Source organism: Sander lucioperca, chromosome 21, assembly GCF_008315115.2.
Source record: "Sander lucioperca isolate FBNREF2018 chromosome 21, SLUC_FBN_1.2, whole genome shotgun sequence".
Lineage (NCBI taxonomy): Eukaryota > Metazoa > Chordata > Actinopteri > Perciformes > Percidae > Sander > Sander lucioperca.
In genome coordinates this window covers 9995921-10013599 of record NC_050193.1, presented here as the reverse complement: position 1 = coordinate 10013599, position 17679 = coordinate 9995921, and the positions used below count along the sequence as shown (strand labels likewise).

The 17679-nt window shown below is 41.8% G+C and overlaps 1 protein-coding gene across 1 annotated transcript; it reads right to left on the bottom strand.

Moving 5' to 3' along the window:
• Positions 1-596: 596 nt before the first annotated feature.
• iqck (IQ motif containing K) lies at positions 597-17154 on the bottom strand. The gene is made up of 9 exons (XM_031312878.2): positions 16958-17154; positions 16749-16876; positions 16504-16654; positions 14912-15009; positions 13786-13838; positions 13535-13612; positions 13162-13246; positions 5600-5711; positions 597-2236 (listed from the first exon to the last, which is right to left on the bottom strand). The coding sequence occupies exons 1-9, from the start codon at positions 17007-17009 to the stop codon at positions 2085-2087; spliced, it is 909 nt and encodes a 302-aa protein (XP_031168738.1). The 5' UTR covers positions 17010-17154; the 3' UTR covers positions 597-2084.
• Positions 17155-17679: the final 525 nt, after the last annotated feature.

The window sequence follows — 17679 nt, the reverse complement described above, 5'->3', positions numbered from 1 at the left end:
TACTTTGAACACCCTAGAAATATGATCAACTGCCTTTAATTTAGGCCTATAACATCCTACGTGTTAGGGGTTTGAACAATGTTTGTGGCATAGTGTTTACATCTAAGAACATTTCATTGTCACTTCGTTAATACTAGTGTATTCCTAGCCCACACAGGAATACACTCTACGTAAACACAGTCGTATTCTACACTTCCACCTTGAGCCTGGAATCGCAGCCCAGAACCAGTTGTTTTCAGGCTTTGCTCCGACAGCCTGGTGCCCACTCCCTCCTGGTGCTGCTGTGTGATCCAGTTTCAGTCGGGGCCAGTGCTGCAAGACTCTGCAGAGCTGGCTGCACTATCAGATGTCCCCAGAAAGAAATGTGCCGTTTTATCACCTCACCCAGTGGCAGCTGTCTGCCAGGCATCCACATACCTGCAACGGGAGATACATGACCCTTCGCATGCCTCACTGTGCGGTGGTGTGCATCAGTGACTGGGATGGTCAGGAAAGCCATCCATCACAAGACCACTGCCTCGTTGCTCTGCAGAGACACTGGAGGGGAAACCAGAAGTATCCTCTCAGGTACGTAATGGAAATATACCAGGAGTGCACTTTATTCACTCAGTTTAACTGACACATAGACAGGAGAAGATAGTTATAACCTGCAGGAGAGAAAAGCATTGCAGTTGAGCAGCATGCAGTCTTTTTATCCTGAATATGTTTGCTAATCAAATTTCATGAACTTTCCATGGCTGATACGTAACATTTAAGATAGCGTTTGAATGCTACCAGGCGAAAAAGACTGCTGAAGGCGATGGATTCATCAGGCACGACACAAAATGTCTAACCTTTAGCAGTATCAATTTAGTAGCTTGTAAAACACCAAAAAAAAAATATATATAAATATTCCAACTCTGCTGTCATGTAAGAATACACAAAATATAATACAGCATGTACAAAATACACAAACAATACTGAAGGAAACCATCATAGTGTACAATTTGTATGATAGTGAGAATGTAAATATATTTATTGTGATGTTGGTATTTAATGGCATGTTAATGAGTGGACGTTTTTTTTTGTATTAGGCCGAGCCTATATGCTATGGTGGAAATGTTCATTTATTTGTAACAAGTAAAGTTTTTTTTTTTCCCTCTATGACATTAAGCTGCTTTTCCACAATATATAGGCTATATAAATATGCAATAATGTTCAACTTGCCTTACTGAAGCCAACATTCAATCCACATAGTGTCAGGACATATACAACAGGGTTATTATTATATGTAAAACAGTAAGCTCCAAGGAGATTATAATACATTAGGAGGATATCTAAGGAGAAATATTATATTCCTGTTTGCTGCTCTGTCAGATAGCTGTCAATCACCCACCAGTGATCTCAGTGATGTTTTTTAAAACTCTTTTTTTTTTTTTTTTATTCCGTTTCTCTGACAGTGTAATTTCCTTTTCCTGATAAACAGGATAGAAAGTGCTGCTCTGCACGCTGACTCACCTTTCACTCTGGCCTCACTTCCTGGCTTGAATGGAAATGCTATAACCTTTTTTGTAGAGTGATATGTATTGATAAGTAAAAAGGAAATACCAAGGCAAGGAAATACGATTTGGTTATCTTCCAGTGAGCTATTAGGTAGAGGTGCTGCAAGGAAATATTAAGTCTGTTACGGGAGGCTTCACTCCCGACTAATAATAATAATATGTGAACCGTACTACTGTATATGGCGTTCATTTGTCGGGTGAGACTCATGAAGGGAAGTGATCCATCAAAGGCAATGAAAGCAATCAACTAATTAGACACAAATCTCAGACCATAAATCCCTGCCTGGCCATATCCAATTGGTTACAGGCGTTTCTAATGGCTTGTTTGACTGATCACTTTGGCCAGTTTGACATCAACCTAACAGAGTTTAATAGCCTTTAAACACCAAAGAAACATAGTTCACAGAGCCACTGATCTCAGTTGCCACTAGACTAGCTCAGGTTTTGAGTTCCTAGTAAAGAAGGAGACGCTGCAGTCAGGGATTTGTCAGATACAGGCAGGAAATCAGTTGGTGATGGTGTGGAGGCCATTTTCTCCACGCTTCACAGGCTGGGGGTCAGCCACTCACTGCCCTCAGGGGTCATCTGGGGGGTGTAGACCACGGTGCTCTGGGGGGTGGGGGGAACCACCTGGATGGACACATCTGAGTCGGCGGGCTGGGGGCTTTCTGGAAGATCTGTCATGGCAGAGCCCACTGGAGACAAACAAGAACTGCATCCTTAATATGAACAGGTCCGTGGTTGTTGTTGCAAGCAGACCATATTACATTATTATTTTTGTACTGTGAGCCTCCTGTTTTTGGTAAGTACATTATGCTGGTGTTTGAAGGCATAAAAATGATTAGTTTCTGAAAAATTTAAGTTGTGCTATTACCAATCAAAATTGATAGAAAACAATATTTTAATAAGAATGTCTGGGTTGAAAACTGTTTAAAGGTCCCATGACATGAAAATTTCACTTTATGAGGTTTTTTAACATTAATATGAGTTCCCCCAGCCTGCCTATGGTCCCCCAGTGGCTAGAAATAGCGATAGGTGTAAACCGAGCCCTGGGTATCCTGCTCTGCCTTTGAGAAAATGAAAGCTCAGATGGGCCAATCAGGAATCTCCTCCTTATGAGCTCATAAGGAGCAAGGTTACCTCCCCTTTCTCTACTTTGCCCGCCCAGAGAATTTGGCCCACCCATGAGAGAGAGACATCATGGCTTTCAAACGAACAAAGTGGCAGTTGGTCAAGGCCACACCCCCACCTTCCACCTTGCCCCCCCCTCTCTCCTCCTCAATAGCATTTAAAGCTACAGACACAGAAATGGCACATGCTAAGGAAAGCTCATTGTGGGACTGGCTCTAGTGGCTGTAATTCTGCACCAAGGCTGAATTTCGGGAAAGAGACTTCAGATACAGTATTAGGGGACCACTAAGGTCTATATAAAAGCATCCAAAGAGCACCATGTCATGGGACCTTTAACGATCAGCCAGTTACTGACACTTTCTCACTGTGACAGCTGCAAGGCTATTGTGGTGGCCTTCTGTTATCTGCCACTAAAAGGCAATGGCTTTGACATTATGGAAGTGAAGCTATGATGAATAGACTGCTATATTTGGCAATTTATACCTCAACAAGAGCCACATAGAGATTGTAAATGACAGCAGTGAAAGTTGTTTTGCTTTATTTAGAAGCTAATGTCTGCAACTGTGGTTTTGAAAACTCTTTGAGGTGCATCGATACCATCTGTAGCATCTGCACTGATCCAGCTCCTTAGTACCCTTTTTAATCCCCTATATATTTTCATCTAAAATACATTTCTCTGTTGCAGATGCCAGGACTCATACTTTAAAAAATGTGTCGTTTATAAATATAGTGTGGAGGCCCTTTATAATAGAAGGTAATACAAATGCGGAATGTAATTTGTGCCAGACTTGGGTACAATTAACTGCAATTGACACATTTACAGTATTTAACTGTTAAATTTCATACTATTGACAACAACATGAATTGCCATTTTAATTACTTGTTACTATTATCACCATTGCAAGGTTAAGTGTTCCACTCTGTTTTAACAGCACTTGGAGTGACGGTACACATGTCAGGCTACAGTCAAGGACAGTCATGCAGTGATTCATGAGCTGCTGAGAGCTACACCTGCCCAATGTGCTGTGACTTCTTGACCTTAACGTATCACAGTGTGTCTGCTCTCTGGGTTACTTTGCTCTTCCCCTTTTGTTTCTCTCTCCGCCTCTGACTAATTCTGATTTCAGGCTGCGAAACATGAAATGGCAGAAGAGGTATCGCTTGCTGGTCTCCTCGGGTCAAATGAGACGAGTGCAGCTGTTGCTGGATCGACTTAAAGAGCATGTATACAGTAGGGAGGGGGCTTCCCTGAATAATTTGTCTCCCTCACTCACCCTCTCTCTACCACAGCCACAGTCCCAAACATGGGTCATTTGTCTGTTAGTGCTGGGGGGCAGTGCTTGCTTCCTTACATCCCAAACAACAACAGGCAAAAGCAGCAACTTCAGCACCAATCTCTTCTCCTCCCTGCCTGCCTCTATCTCATCCTTCTCTCTCCCTCTCATCCATTTCAGATTCTGTTAAAGAGGTCAGAAAATGGCTTCCATTCAGGACAGTCTGGGAACTCTCTTGTGCGCACACACATGCGCGCGCACACACACACACACACACACACACACACACACACACACACACACACACAGGCCCCCTGTTAAAATGTCAGGTCAGCAGTAGTGGTGCAGTAGCAGCAGCAGCACAGCGTGGCTGTGGCACCCCGGCGGAAGAATGTTCGTCAGCCTGCCGTGGCTGCAGTGAGCGCCTTTGTTCTGTGGAATGTGTCAGTGTGGAAGAAACCTGTGTTTATGGTGGTGTCATTGTTTGTGCGAGACAAAAACAGAGATGCTACGAAGCTCAGCTTTTAGTGTGCAGTTGGTGTAGGTGGTTGTCATCATATATACGCACATTCATTTAAAGCAGCTATATAGTCAATATTTTTGGATGTATGGATCACACGATTACTTGAATGTGAAAGGGGTCTTTCGTAGCAAACTATCATCACCCGACTTTTTAGCTCTTCAAGAGATTCTGAATACTCTAAATATAGCCAAACAATACTTGTGTCTACAGTCATGCAAACAGCTCTGTGGGGTTACTTTGTCCTAAACGCTAACGCTTGCATGCTAACATGCTCACAATGACAATGCTAATAGGCTGATGTTTAGCAGGTGTTTTGTTGACCATGTTCATCGTTTTAGTTTAGCATGTTAGCATGCCAACATTTGCTAGTTAGCACAAAACACAAAGTACAGCTGAAGCTGACGGGAATGTCTGCAGGTATTTCTAAGATTTGATCTTCGTTGTTGATGTAAGAGGAAAAACATGGGACTGCATTCTTAGCTGCTCTGCCCTTCATGTGTGCATACAGTGTACACACACACACACACACACACACACACACACACACACACACACACACACACACACACACACACACACACACACACACACACACACACACACACACACACACACACACACACACACACACACACCCCTTTTCTTTCTTCATCTCCCTCCCTCTTTGCTCTGTATATCATGTGTATATAAGTATTCCCAGTCTCCATCCTCTGGTCTATCTCTCTGTCACTCAAAAACACCCTGAGCCCTGAGCACTTTCAATCTTCTCATTGGGATGAATACTATATCTCTGCAGTGTGCAATTGTGTGTGTGTGTGTGTGTGTGTGTGTGTGTGTGTGTGTGTGTGTGTGTGTGTGTGTGTGAGAGAGAGAGACTGTACTGTGCACAGTATATTGGTATGCACAGTACTGTATGGGTTGATTTCTATGCACTGTAGCCTGCTGTGTGAATGGTAACGTGTTGGCATCCTGCCTGCCTATCAGCAGCCGTTGTTGGCCACATGAGAAAATTGAAAATCAATGGTATTGTATTATCAGCGAGCCTGAGGCCTGGCATTCAGTGATACCATGTGAGTGTATGTTTGTTTGTGTGTGTGTGTGTGTGTGTGTGTATGTGTGTGTGCTCGCACCTCGGTTCTCTCGTTCGGCCCAGAACTGCTCGACAGTTTTGGCAATGTCACTGTTCTCTCTCAGTTCTTTCTGCCACTGGCGCAGCTCCTGCACATCTGGGTGTGCCCTGATCTATAACACACACACACACACACACACGCACACGCACACGTGCAAACACAGCTCATGCATGAATTCACATAAGCAAATATCATCAATAGCTTAATTAAGCTGCAAGCTAATCAGTGCCAGTTAGCTGCCAGTGTTGTCCATTTAGAGTGTCCAATATGTTATGAATTGTATAACGTCTTGTTTCTGATTAAACCTGCAGAAATCATGATGTAGATTTTTTCACCTGAAGTGGATGCTTTGTTTCTGAGAGTAACAATGCACAAACAATAATAAGTCATAGTTTTTATCCTTTGGTTAGTAATTTTAAATAAAAATATTGTTACAGTCCCGACAGTCTTCTTGGGCTAGCAGGCCCAGTTATTGTCTAAACGTAGAACACTGTGATTACTGAGTGTATTCCACATGCTGTAAACTAATAGAGCAGTTTGAAAGACTCTTTCTCTCTCTCTCTCTCTCACACACACACACACACACACACACACACACACACACAATGCAAAGAGCTGTAGAATCAACAGCAGAACTAGGTCTGTGATTCCAGCTGAATGATCCGTGGCCAGTGATGTGTCACAGCCACTCAGGACGTCATTGTTAATATGTTAATAAATCATTCTGTTATACTGTCTGGTGGTTAAACAGTAAAGGTGGCTCATTTACTGTGTTTGGAAGCACCACAACCTCTCCATACTCTGCTATTGCCAGGTCATCTGTCACGGTCTGTATATATTTATGCTCATATTACGTGGTAAATTGTCAATATCTTTACTGTGTGTTCTAACAACAGGGTGAAACAACTTAACAAACATGCCATTACATGCTCCGTCGTCTCTGCACATGCCTGCATGAGGATCTCAGGCTTATACAGAATCAGTAACATCTTTGAAAATAAGCATTTTATTAATGTTTTATTTTTCCTTCATATATATAATCTGTTTCATTTTTGTTTACTCTTTTTAATCTTATTATATTGTGGTGTATTTAATTATGTCATGTCTGTTTGTTGGTTAGTTTGTTGTAAAACAATTGTGTAAAAGAAATACTGGCCTGATTTTCATGAAACTTAGTGGAAGGGCGTAGCATTGGCACAGGAAGAACCCATTACATTTTGGATTGGATCAGAATCATGGGGCAGATACACAAATAGTTTTTCACTTTTGTTAACATTGCGAGATTGCAAGCATATGTGCTGTATTCATGTGGTGTAGGAATAATCGAAAAAATGTGTTCCTGACTGAAAATTCACTCTGCATTAACATTCTGAAATAGGGCATGCCTTGGCGGAGGTCTGCGCTCCCAGAGTGCCCTTCTAGTTCGCTCGATGGTGTTTTAAGCCCCCAACGTCGACTTCAAGGCAGTGCTGTGACCATTGACTTCAAGGCACCTAACCCTAACCATTGCCTAATCCTAGTGCCTTCCAGGCAGCGCTGCCTGGAAGACAACGTTGGGGGCTTAAAACACCAAACACCTTCTAGTTCTCTATATATTTTTATTATATAATTGAAGTGCTGAAATGTTGGAATATGGATTGTCCCATGTTTTCAAAGGTGCTGTAAAAATAAGCTTTATTATTATTGTTATAGTTTAAACATAAGCCAAGTTATGAATTTCATCTTTAACTTTGATGCAACACATTTGCATAACATAGTGAAGAACATATATTAAGACGTGTGTGTGTGTGTGTGTGTGTGTGTGTGTGTGTGTGTGTGTCTCAGTGTGTTATTTAAACGTTTAAGTTATTGATATAGCACACTGCTGTATTGAGCTATATTGTGGAAACGATGTCTGAAAGGACCTTGCATAGAAAATCATTCACTGTTGAAAGTAATGAAGTGTGTTAAGATGTATAGCTGAGTGTGTTTGTGCATCTGTGTCCACATAGATGGGTAAATGGGTCAGATTCTACTGCAGATTCATGTCAATAAGCTGTCTCGGATTCTACTCTCTGTCTCTGTAGCCAGCATGAGTTATGATTTTGTTCTCGGAGGAAACCCCTTTCAGTTGTTGTTTGTTTGTGTCTGTGTGCTACTGGCTTTCCTAAGAGATTATTAAACAGACTTGCAGTTTTAGATGAATAGAAAATGTCCCTGAAGAGCTAACTCTCCCTTCCTTTCTTTATCTCCTTCTCCTCATCTCCCTCTAACTTGGCCTCCTTCTCCTTCCTTTTACTCCTCCCTTGTTTTCCCTCTCTTCTCCTTCAGTAGCCAGTTGTGCCTCTCCCTCTCCTCACACTTAACATTAGACAAAAATTAATCTCTCATACCAGCCCCTTATTCTCCCCTCATTCTCCAGCACATCGATGTTTCATCTCTCCTCTCTACTCTGTATTCTCTCCCACCTCTCCCCAATCTTGTTTTCCTCTTACTCCTCCCTCTCCGTTTGACTGCTTGAATGGCGACAATAGTGTTGCTATTAGCAGTGTGTACCAAAGTGGGCCTGTTATATAAGCCTGGCGATGGGTTGAGGAATGGGTAAGACTAGCGGGCTCCAATAGTTAATTCACTGGGTGTCACAGTGCTGCAACAGCCTCTCTGCTGATGGGAGCAAACCATAGAAATGGAAATGAGGGGTGAGAGGCAGGAGGGGTGGGGGGTTGGAGTCTGTCGTGTATGCTCACCATCGCTTGTGTTGTGTGTCTATTTGTGTATGTGTGGCCATTTCTACTCTGTCACTTTCCATTGGTGTCCTGCAGAAACCTTTTACCTCCAGTTCTTTTTCTTCTTTTTCTGTCAGCTACTGCTAACAACGGAAATATTACACCGATGTGGGACCCCTGAGAGAATGCCTTGCAATGTGTCACACACAAAGACAAAATCAAAGTCTCAGTTCTTGGAAAGCTGACTTTTTGAAACCAGGAGACAAAGTACTGAAATTATGTGTGTGTGTGTGTGTGTGTGTGTGTGTGTGTGTGTGTGTTTTGAAGCCTGTCTGTGTGCATCAGTACAGCTGATTAGCAGGGGTGAGGTATTGTTTTGACTTGAGTGCATCAAGGATTCTGTGTTGTGTGTGTGTGTGTGTGTGTGTGTGTGTGTGTGTGTGTGTCTATTTTTCCTGGTTTGAATCATTAATGAGCTTTTGATAATATAGTATCGTGTTGCTGTGATCGCATCGAAGATTGGGATTAAAGTGACCAGAGGGTCAGAGTTACATTGCAAGGTTGCATACAATCACACACATTATTTGACGTGCAAAAGCACAACCGCAAAAAAACACACACACACATACACACACATATATATATAGAAAATAACACAAGCACAAACACTAAAGAGGGACTCCATCCTCTTCCATCTCTCAAAGACAGCAGCACAAGCAGAACCCCCCACGCTCACCACGTACCCACTAAAATGCATGCACCACACAAACTGTGCACACTATGCCTTCTTACGCACCCACACACGCACATACACACACTTCAATCCTGCTGCACAGCCTTTCAAGCTGCCTTCCCTTTCTGTGCAAAGCTGCCTGTGAGACCAAGCTCCTCTCCCCAGTCTCACACTCTGCAGCAGCACAATGGCTTCTGTTTGGAGGAACTGGCTGCAGTCACATCATCAGCCGCACTGACAGGCTGCTCACCCAACTTCACACCCAACCCATCAATCATCTTTTTGTTGGCCTTCCATCAACGCTTAACCAGCTGGGCAACCTGTGATCTGACTCATGCCTTTGTACACTCAGACCCTGTAAGTGGTTGCACTGTCAATCTACTGTCCTTTGTAAGAACACTTAGACTTAAATACTCTCTATATAACAGATTATAGTGGATATTACAGATATAATGACTACCAGATTAGGCCTTTCATGCTATGACCAGTCTTCTGGTTCTATTCTATTCGGGGGCAGCGTGCCCCTACAGCCCTTTTCCAGGAAGGGGGAAGTGAGGACGAAGCAGAGCCACCGGCTCTGAACGTCCTGAGTGGCTGTGACACATTTTCTGCATGAGTGTCACTGCACGTGGCCCCGTGACTGACTTAACACTGAAGCTCAATTCAAACCATTCATCTAGCACTGGCCATGGATCATTCAGCTGGAATCACAGACCTAGTTCTGCTGTTGATTCTACAGCTCTTGGCATTGGGTTTGTGTGTGTGTGTGTGTGTGTGTGTGTGTGTGACTGTCACAATATTTTTATTTAAAATTACTAACCAAAGGATAAAAACTATGACTTATTATTGTCTGTGCATTGTTACTCTCAGAAACAAAGCATCCACTTTAGGTGAAAAAATCTACATCAGGATTTCTGCAGGTTTAATCAGAAGCAAGACGTTATACAATTCAAATACCAATCCGAATTATAATATACGTATGCATAGTTTTGTCACAGAAATGACCATGCAAAAGAAAACATGGAAAACATGCATTAAAAATGTTTAATTACTTTTCTGTGGAGAGTTAGATGAGATGATCGATACCACTCGTGTCTGTTCGGTAAAGTGAATTGTCATTTTTACACTTTTTCTACAGAGCCAGGCTTAAGTAGCTGTTTCACTCTGTTTTCAGTCTTTATGCTAAGTTAAGGTAACCACCCGTTAGTTGTAGCTTTGTATTTACTAGACAAATATGAGAGTGGTATTGATCTTTCATCTAACTCTGCCAGAAGGAAAATAAGTGTATTTCCCAAAATGTTAAACTAATTCCTTTACGTTTTTATAAACAAATAAATAAACCATAGAATAAAATCTGACAACAGATCATAAGCTTAAACAAGAAAAACAAACATATTATCTCACCTGAGTTAGACTTTAGATAGAATGTACTATGCTGGGTTAGGTTAGACAGGGCTATGCTGCACAGGACAGTGCGCTGCTGTGGCCAGGAAAAGGCCAACCACAGTGTGTGCCTATTTATTACAAAGCAGCCAGCCACATTACTCAACTCAGCTGACCAGGCCTGAGAGAGCCTGAGAAGCCTTAGTTATTAGTAGCGTGTGTGTGTGTGTGTGTGTGTGTGCATGTACATACGTGTGCATTATATAGATGAATGGATTAGTGTTAGGCTAAGGCACACAGTGTAAAGAAGATTATGTAATATGTTTAGACCCAGCAGCTCTTCATAGTTGTATGTGAGAGAAACAAGAGCATTCAATTGCATTGTCTGGGTCAGAGATGTGAGTTAGTGTGTGTGTGTGTGTGTGTGTGTGTGTGTGTGTGTGTGTGTTCTCTATCTCTACTGGTGCTCTTCTTCATTCCTCACTATGTTTGATGAAAACGGTTAACAACAGAGGGAAAAAATTCCAAGCTACAAAAATACTCGCCCTCAGTCTGTCTGTCTTTCTACAAACTTGCACGCACGCACACGCGCACACACACACACACACACACACACACACACACACACTGCAGTCAGCGCTGCGTTAGGCAGGTTATATAACAGCACAGAGTGTAAGAGTGAGGGGGGAAAGAGAGGGTGTGTTGAGGGAGTATATTGATGAAAGTAGAGGTGTGCAATTTGGATAATAATACAATATTTTTAACAATATATTTAAGTATTAAAAAAAAACTGAAAACTGAGTCAAATGATTTTTTTTTTTTCTATAGCAAAATCCCATAATCCTATTAAACCCTCATCTCAAGCACTTAAAATATAGGACAGATGATAGTGAAATGTAGCCTGATATTGACTATATTAAATCCGTGAACCCTAATTCCTTGATGGGAGAGTTTTGTTAGAATACATTCTTAATGGGAGACAATAAATGATAATATTGAATTATCACGTGCTATTTGAGTATGTACACATTCTCGCGTACACAGACACAAATGGTGACAAAGAAACTAATAAAGTTTTACAGTGCGTCAGTGCTTCACAGATGACTTGTGCTGATGTCCTTGTCTCTGCTCTGCTGCCCACTGAGCTGTTAACTGCTGTTTTTCTCGAGCCAAGGTAACAGCAGACGTGACACACTACAACGCCTGTCAGGACTTAGTGCCTACCCAAAATATCTCCACCCTGTGTACCTTGAATAAGTCATGATCTTAAGACACAAACCTTCAACTTCAGACCCTAATTGTGCAGTGTTCACAGTCTCCCTGTGCGTCTCTGAGGCTCTCTACCTATTCTTAGCTGCTACAAAGCTGCATTTCCCTCCACCATGCCCCATTCCTAATCCAAAGCCACTCTGCAACATCATCTTGCCTTTCTCCTCCCTTTTTTCATCCATCCATCTGAAAATATTCCTAACATAGCTTGAGCTTCATCCTTCCATATACTTCCTCTGATTCTCTCACTGTCTCTTTCTGGCAATGTCTCTTCCTCTAAATCCCTTGGGGTTGCTGGGCTGCAGTGCTATCAGCAGCCCTACTGAACCTCTCTTAGTTCAGGGTAAACAAAGTGAGGAGTGACAGGCAGCCAGCTCACTGCTGCCACCTCATGTGAGCAGAGCAGAGTCCGCTAAGACTTTTTGTTGTTGCAGAAATAGAAAAGGAAGTGTTGCCCCCTGCTGGTGCACAAGTAGCCCAAACATGGATGCATGCAGACACACATTCAATACATCTTTTCTTGCACACACCCATAAATTCAACTACATATAAAAATGTTCAGATCATTCAAACAGAATGTAATTCTACATGACAGCACAGCTGGCATATTTTCCTCTCAATGGTTTGTGCAGCAACACTGAAGCTGAATCCTCCCACAAGCACGGATAAGAGGAGGATAAGAAACGAAAAAGTAAGCGCTTCTGTTGAAACAAACAAAAATATGACCCTTGCTTACATCCCTACAGCATACAAGACTGGGTTTATTTGTGTGCGAGTGTGGAGAAACTGCTGCTGTTTGCCTCTGGTAGTGTTTATTTATATCAAAGCACACAGTACTTCAGACCACAACGCCCACACAGGAAGGAATTAAGTCCTGGCATCACTGATGACATAATCAAGCTGCTGAATGGAACTGCAGTCCCTGTGGAAGAGGGGCTTTTCAGCAGGATGGGATTATACAACAAGATATCACTGTGGGCCAATGCACACGCAGGAGGGCGCCTACAGTATTGTTTGTTCGGATAACAGACCCACACACACAGACAGGCAGGCAGGCTCACTGTGGTGTGTGGGGTAATTGTAGGGTTCCTTCAAGCCTTCTACTTCAATATCCCAATTTTTTCCACTCTGTAACTTCTTAAATCAATCTGAAAAGTCTGGGAGGTGGTAATTAGTGTTGGCCAGCTTGACAAGCCCATCCAGACATAGCTAAAGTTATGTGTAAAATATGTCAAGTGATAGGTTTTTCTTCCAGGCTTTTAATTTGAAATGTACCTGATTTTCTTAGACTTTATATGTTTAATTTTATTTTCCATATTTTAAGACTTTTAGGACCTCTGTTGAGCCAAAGTAGTACATTTTCTTCCACCTTTGTCTGTCTGCAATCCTAGACCCAGTCCTTTAATATACTTTTGGACAGAAATCCTGCAAACACAATTTTTCTTTGAGTCATTTCCAGTGTTCCAATGTACCTTGTATCCCCTCCAGAAAGCCTGGATGAGCAGAGCAGCCTGATCCTTGCTCAGCAGTAGAAACAGAGGGATGGGAGGCCTGGGACTGAAGACAGAGAGAGAGAGAAAGAAAGAGAGAATATATATGTCAAGAGACAAAACAGGAGGGTGTATAAAAATATGCAGCTCGTACCTGTGAATGAGCATGTTTGTCTGTTAAATGTAGTATTTGCATAAGTATTTGCTTGCAATTAATGTTTGTTTAATACTTTAGATACAGCAACATGGTGACCATGGATCTCCAAAAGGCCAAAGACAAATGTGTATCATTTCTTGACAAACAATGAATTTGCATGTAACAGCTAAACAGGTAACAGGTCCGGGAGACACTCACTGCATGCTGAGCCAATGTTTGACAAAAGGGATGTCATGAAAGTTCACTGGAACCTGTTCTCGTCTGCGGGGGTTGTGGCTAAGGAAAGAAGAGAGAGAGAGAGGACGAAAAAAACATGACACACAAACCCAATTGTTTTGCACGCAGCACTTAAAATATTTGAGGGAATTGATGGGGTGAGATGAGTAATATACACTGGAGAGAGAGTGCTGTGTGCGTGCGTGTGTGTGTGTGTGTGTATGTGTTCTTACTTGTAGAGCCACTCAGTCAGGAAGTCGCATGGGTTAAATGCTGTTTTTTTCTTCTGCAACACAAAAGATCAATGCCATGCATTACACAGAAGTAGTATTCAGCCCTACTTATACTTATTACATTAGTAAAAGTAACAATATAAAAATGTAGAAATACTCCATTACATGTAAAAGTCCTGCAATCAAAATCTTACTTGAGTAAAAGCACAGACATGTTATCAGCAAAATTTACTCAAATGTCCTCATTTTGGCTCCTGTCAATTTTATATTTTTGTGGATTATATTATTGGATTAATGTTACTGATGCAGTGATGTGTAAGCATTTTACTGCTGTATTTGGTCAAGGTGAAGTGAATTTATATTGCTACGTCGAACGCCGTCCAACCAGTAACATAGCGTTCGTCGTTCGACTGGTCATGACTGTTTTCCCAAGATGGCACCTTCTTGTATACGTGAACACTACTGTCTTTATAATCTATCTTTTTAATAAACTGTCTGTACACTTACAAAGTTCTCAATGTTTCGGTTTACATGTAGGGACCCTCATTATGCTACCGTTGAAGTGTGGTGCTATTTTGAGCCTTGTTGTTCTTTTTACTTTACCCGTGCCCCGACGACTAGCATTATAAGCTAATCAGCCGTTTGCGCTATCTTGTTTCAAGCTAGAGACACATTCGATTAGCATGAAAACAGATCCCATTGAACAGTCGACTCGGTACACGTGTTATTAACCCCTAGGTTCATTTTGCGCCGGAATTGTCCTTTAATATATTATAGCAATGTATTGTATGATTTGTTTTTAGAATTTTAATTAGGGAAGTAACTAATAACTGCTACGTGAAATAAATGTGGTGAAGTAAAACATTTCATCTAATTTGTAGTGAATAGTTTAAAGAATAAAGCAGAAGAAAATGGAAACACTTAAATACAAGTACCTAAAACTTTTACCTAATCACAGTACTTGAGTAAATGATGTACATGTTATCTCATTTATCCAAACCGACAATGCAACCCAACACGTAGAATCCTTTAAATTCAGGTTTTAAATTAATCTGTGGTCATTTTAACAACATTGGTCGCCCGTAGTTTCTTTATAAGTTAGATGTTTATTAAAAGAAATTCAGACCTCGAAACAGCCATGTTTCTGGGCTTCTGTCAGCAAAGCCTCCAGTCCAGGCAACAACACTGGAAACACTCTCCTCTCCAAAAAACGTTTGACAGGACCTGACAGACCACAAACAAACAAACGATAATAAATATATACAATATATAAACACCGAGGCCTGTACTACGACGCAAGATTTGGCGTTAACGAGGTAACTTCAGGTTCAACCCAGGGTTTTGTGTATCACGACGGTGGATCACTTGTTACCGGGTTCAATCGCAGTGGTAACTTATGCTGAACACCTAACCTGGTCGGGAGAAGGTTATGTTGGAGATTAGAGATCAACTTGTGTTAAAGCACCGCCTACTGATCAATCAATACTCGATTGATAACGGCGTCACTGTTCTTAAAGATCCGGAACTCGGCGCGCGGAGAGAGAGAGGTGCGCTCATAAAAGATAAAACATTTAGAGACCCACAACCCCGTTAACATTCCCTGGTGGGTATTTTTATTTAAGATATAGATTTTTTTCAGCGGAGGAAATTACTTGTCGGCTTCTTGAGCCGTGTGTTGCCAATGCACACCCCAGGTAACAATTTTTGGTTCCCAGAACGTTCTGGGAACGTTCGTTTTTGGTTGCGGGAACGTTCCCTGAAGGTTAGTTTTTGGTTCCCATGGAAAGTTTTCCTGACGTTTAGGGAACGTTAGTTTTTGGTTACATCGACCCTTCCCGGAACGTTCTCAGAACGTTCCCAGAACGTTCCTAACGTTGCAACCTTTAGAGAACGTTCCCCTAACGTTCCCCTACCGTTGTAACCTTTAGAGAACGTTCCCCTAACGTTCCCCTACCGTTGTAACCTTTAGAGAACGTTCCCCTAACGTTCCCCTACCGTTGTAACCTTTAGAGAACGTTAACCTAACGTTATTTTTTACATTCCCATAACCTTTAAATAACTAACGACTGTGTTACCAATTTTATTATTAGTGTAAACTGTCTGTGCATGAGCAGTAAAAAACATAATAATAAAAACATAATTCAAACCGATGTACATGTTTTTATATTTTTTATTTGCTCTCACGATCGCTTCCACTGCCAGGGTTGCAACTGAAATAAAAGGCTAAAGCAACGATAGTTTATGGAAAGCACAAGTATTTATGGTCAGATCTTGTGCCTGACTGATGGGGAAGTGATATTAATAAGCGTTGTGATTTACGCATCTACAGCGTTGACTATTTTTTTTGCCAGCTTTCCTTCCTGTTTTAGGAAGCGACTGTATTGCGTTTTGCCTAAACCGTGTCTGTGTTCTTCATATTTATGTCGAATTATAGTTTGCTCTTCTAATGTAAACTATGCGGCTCTGGTAGATGTTTGCGATTGGTCGTGTTGTGCAAACACCGCCTCTTTTATGTGAACGCGCGCGCCACTGGATTGGGAAACCCTGGGTTGATTGATCTAGTTGTTAACCACCGTCGTGATACAGCTTATGCGGTTGTTAGGTTAGGTGAAGTCGGGTAACTGAAATCAATCCAGGGCATGTTGATCTTGATTCGTAGTACAGGCCTCATGATGGCAGTTCAGTTGCCCCCTGCAGGTCAAAGCCCATTCATCTTACCTCCATGTAGCTGTGGAGGTGATATAGTTGCAGCTGTTGACGGGCACTTCTGGCTTGAAGGACGAGGTTTTCCTAACACAGAGTAGCCAGCGAGAGCAGGGTGGAAAAGAAGAGGGTCAAAGTCTCTGAGAGGATCATCGTCCACAAACACCTGATGAAACCAATGATCATTTCAGAGGTTCCCGGAGTAACCGGATCCAAACTAAACAAGACACAGGGATGAATGAGCCGAATGATAAGCTGACCTTGGCTGTGGTGAGTCCATAGAAGACTGGGGAGTGTGTACTGGCGCTGTACTGGGAGAGCTGGGTGCTCACTGAGCTACTATCTGTCCACACAGCACTGGGAGGACTGGGCTGCTCCGCTTCATACTCTCCAAATAAACACAAAAAACAGCATTATTTTTACGTCGTTTCCACAAAAGCTTACGCCAATAACATTATCATCATCTTACCTTCACACACTTGTTGCCAAAGTGATTTTTTGGCTCCGATTATCTTCGACATTATTCTGCCTGTTCGCTCCAGTAGTTGCCAGGGACTCGCTAGGTTGCCAAGGAAGTATCGCTTATGACTTCCGGTGTACTACAAGCGCATCAAGTAGCTAGGCTAACATTGGGAGATAGAGAATACTATATATATATATATATATATATATTTTTTTTTTTTATCTTAATACATCCATGATATATATACTACAGTAAGGTCCAGCTGCGGCCTGTAGCCGCTCACGCCACGCCGCTTGTTCTTCTCAGATAATAAGGAACAATTTAACACAAAAGGGACAATTTAGCACTATCACTTAGCTAGCTAGTATTAAAAAATAGAGGAATAACCAAAACAATGACTCAACAGATTTTCGGAACAGTTTCTGGAATACAACACGATGGCTCGCCGAAAATATTTTTAAATAATGTTACAAAGAGTCCGACTTTACATACTTCCCAACGTTACTATAGTTACGTGATACCGAGACTTATTATAATTATAGTGTAACACCATAGATATAGAACATGTTCTATATCTATGTGTAACACATTAGGGTAACGTTGCTAGTGGCATAAGATAGGCTAAATGTTTTTATTTTTCAAATCATGCCAAATAACAGCGCTGCTCGTTTAATTCCGTGGTTCCGGTATTCGCCACTAGAGGTCAGCAGATGACGTGCTATAAATAA